General features: G+C 39.4%; 1 protein-coding gene across 1 annotated transcript; it reads left to right on the plus strand.

Moving 5' to 3' along the window:
• The first annotated feature begins 381 nt into the window (after positions 1-381).
• Positions 382-2079, plus strand: LOC147890157 (uncharacterized). The gene is made up of 6 exons (XM_087390221.1): positions 382-628; positions 756-823; positions 929-1103; positions 1227-1337; positions 1436-1593; positions 1758-2079. The coding sequence occupies exons 1-6, from the start codon at positions 382-384 to the stop codon at positions 1941-1943; spliced, it is 945 nt and encodes a 314-aa protein (XP_087246347.1). The 3' UTR covers positions 1944-2079.
• The last annotated feature ends 830 nt before the right edge of the window (positions 2080-2909 follow it).

The raw sequence follows: 2909 nt of genomic DNA on the forward strand, positions 1-2909 counted from the left end.
TTCCGTGTGCAACTTGGTAGCCTCATTGACAAACAAATATCACAATGCCATGGAAGTCTTCAGGTTACTTTTGATCACTTGGCCCGATGCTGAATGTAAGTCTTGAGGTTACAATATTGAAAGGAAAATATAACCGGTCCTAGCATTATCACAATTCCGTGTGCAACTTGGTAGCCTCATTGACAAACAAATATCACAATGCCGTGTGCAACAATGCGGATGACGTAAAGAATAATAATGAAGCTCTTGCTCACCAATAATAAAAGGAGCCCCGCTTCATTCAAGCTCCAACACAACACTCTTGAGACTTGAAGACACTCTTCACTGTTCAGCGCACAACTTACATGCAAGCAAGCAAGCTGCTAGTAAGTAGCTACTATTATGGCAGCCGCATTGTCCACCAGACCCAGACCCACTGCACTGCAAGCGATATTGCTAATGGTGTGTGTAGTAGTATCGCCTGCCTTGATCCGGTACGCCAACGGACAGCAATGCGGACCTAATATAGGATCTTGCAGTGGCTCCTACTGCTGCAACCAGTTTGGCTACTGCGGTACCAGCTGTAAGGATTGCGGAGCCGGCTGCCAGTCCGGCTATGGGGTTTGCGGCCGGTGCAAATGTTTCCCAGGTGAGCTACACTGAGCTCCTGACTCCTTATATTAACGCGGCACGCCTTCAGGCTCTCATGCTGCAACTATATTAGATTATTAGTACACAATCTGATGCTAATTTGCCCTGTAATTGCAAATGGACAGCAAGCGCAATGGTACTGACGCGAGGTGGGATCACCAAGCCAATATCTGAGCTCGCCATCGGTGAGGAGGTAAGTATATATATCCAGCCTGCTTCACTAGTCCACACTTCCTACTGTATATTATGGAAATTAACGCCTCACTGCCTGAGTTTTCATCCGAAACTTAAACCGCAGGTGGCAGTTCGCAATGGCAACACAGGATCAGTGGAATATGACGCTGTGTACGCACATGGATACTCGGATCCCTACGCATTGTCGGAGTTTATTGTCCTCACACTTTCCAGTTTGCAAGATGAGAACGTGACCCAAACAATTGAGCTTACTGCTGGGCATTTCACTCTAGTTCAAGGTTTTCTTGCTTTTAGTGCTTACCCATCGTCGATCCTTTCCACAACTGAACAACCCATACATGCTTTCATCACATGTTTATACGTATATGCATGTACGTCACCATTGACAATCTTGTATGCAGGATTTGAAGACAGTACACTTAAGTACAAATTAGCCCAGGATGTGAAGGTTGGAGATCGAATGCTCACTACCCGTGATGACGACCTTCAATTCTCTACTTTTGTTGTCTCGGGTACAAAGTTCAAACCACATCTTTCAATCATCAGCTTGACCAATCCAATATTCAATTCGCATGTATATTTATCTCATTTCTCAAGACTGATGCTGCAGGTATCGGGAAGGAGGTGATGAAAGGTCTCTACAAGCCGTTTACGTTGAAAGGAACTATTGTAGTTAACAATGTGCTAGCATCCTGTCATAGTGAATGGTTCCTACACTCCACCCTCAAGCGCATTTTTGGTGCACACAATCTACCCTCTATTTATCAGGTTGACCACTTTGTTCAAGTTTTAGATTCCAATCATGTTCTCTTTTTGGAGCAAAGCATTCATTTTTAAAACTTACAGCTTTCATTTGTGACTACTCCTTGTTTAATGAACTTTAGATATTTCCATGATCAATAACTAATTTCCTTTAATATATAATTTTACAGGCAATGTTGACACCTATAAGAATGCTCTACAGCGGAATGGACAAGGATGCTTACAAAGGAGTTTATACTCAAATAAATTCCCATTCTAGCATTGCAAAATTTGGAAGTGTCTTCAATGGATATTTGAAGCTCGACATCCTCATGGGGCCTTTGTCACCAAAATCGTATGACATCCATACCACCTAATTAAGGAAGATGTAAACCGAGGTTTATTATCTTTATGAATGCATGTATGCAACAAGTCTTCAAGATGCACTAGTGTGTGCCAGTTATGTAATTAAATAAGGACACTTGTTGCTCCAAGTTTGACCAATATAAAGGTTCCAAGTATGCTTCATCTCTATCTATATTAGAGATTGTATTCAAAGTGTGCAATTATTATTAGATAGTCGAAGACTTTCTTAAGTACTTAATTATAATGGTCTCCAGTATTGTATATCGATGGCATGATTTCTTGGCATCTTGTATTTTAACTAAAGAGACTTATGCTCATACTATTTACTCATTCTAGTAGGATTTATGCCCTAGTTCAAGATTAAGAGATGAAGAGAACCTACGTTATTTTTTCCAAACACACAAAACATGCTTTTAAAGTTTTTAGATTCATGCTCACTAGTATAATTGAAAAGTGTTATCGTACTTGTAAATATAGAAGCACACTGTCTCTTAAGCAATGCAATATTTGCTTATGGCTCTCATTTTGTATTAAAAATAAAGAAACCTTTTGAACTCTTTATGTTTCCTTGAGATGACTCGCTCTCTACTAACACCATATACGCATGATTACAAGCGCTTGCTAATCACATCAAACACTAATGAAGAAATGACATTGAAATAAAAAAGATGCCCGACTAATACATGGAGGCGAGGGGGAAATTTCAATAGATCTTCTAGTTTAAGAGAAATTTGTGAATAAGAAATGAAGTATGTGCTAGCGTCAAACTATCATCCATAAAAGGAGAACATTAAGTTCAAAATCCTTCATTTTTGGCATAATTATGCCATTGCATGTATATACTTAATTACTCCATTGCATATCTATGGAGTAATTCAGTATATACATGCAATGGCATAATTATGCCTTGACATACTATGATATTAAAGATCATGGTTCTTTGACCCTAAAAATTTACGAGGAAAGTATTAACATCA

The sequence above is a fragment of the Dipteris shenzhenensis genome, chromosome 19, assembly GCF_047967505.1.
Source record: "Dipteris shenzhenensis isolate YYH24624 ecotype China chromosome 19, Dip_SZ_1.0, whole genome shotgun sequence".
Taxonomy (NCBI): Eukaryota; Viridiplantae; Streptophyta; class Polypodiopsida; order Gleicheniales; family Dipteridaceae; genus Dipteris; species Dipteris shenzhenensis.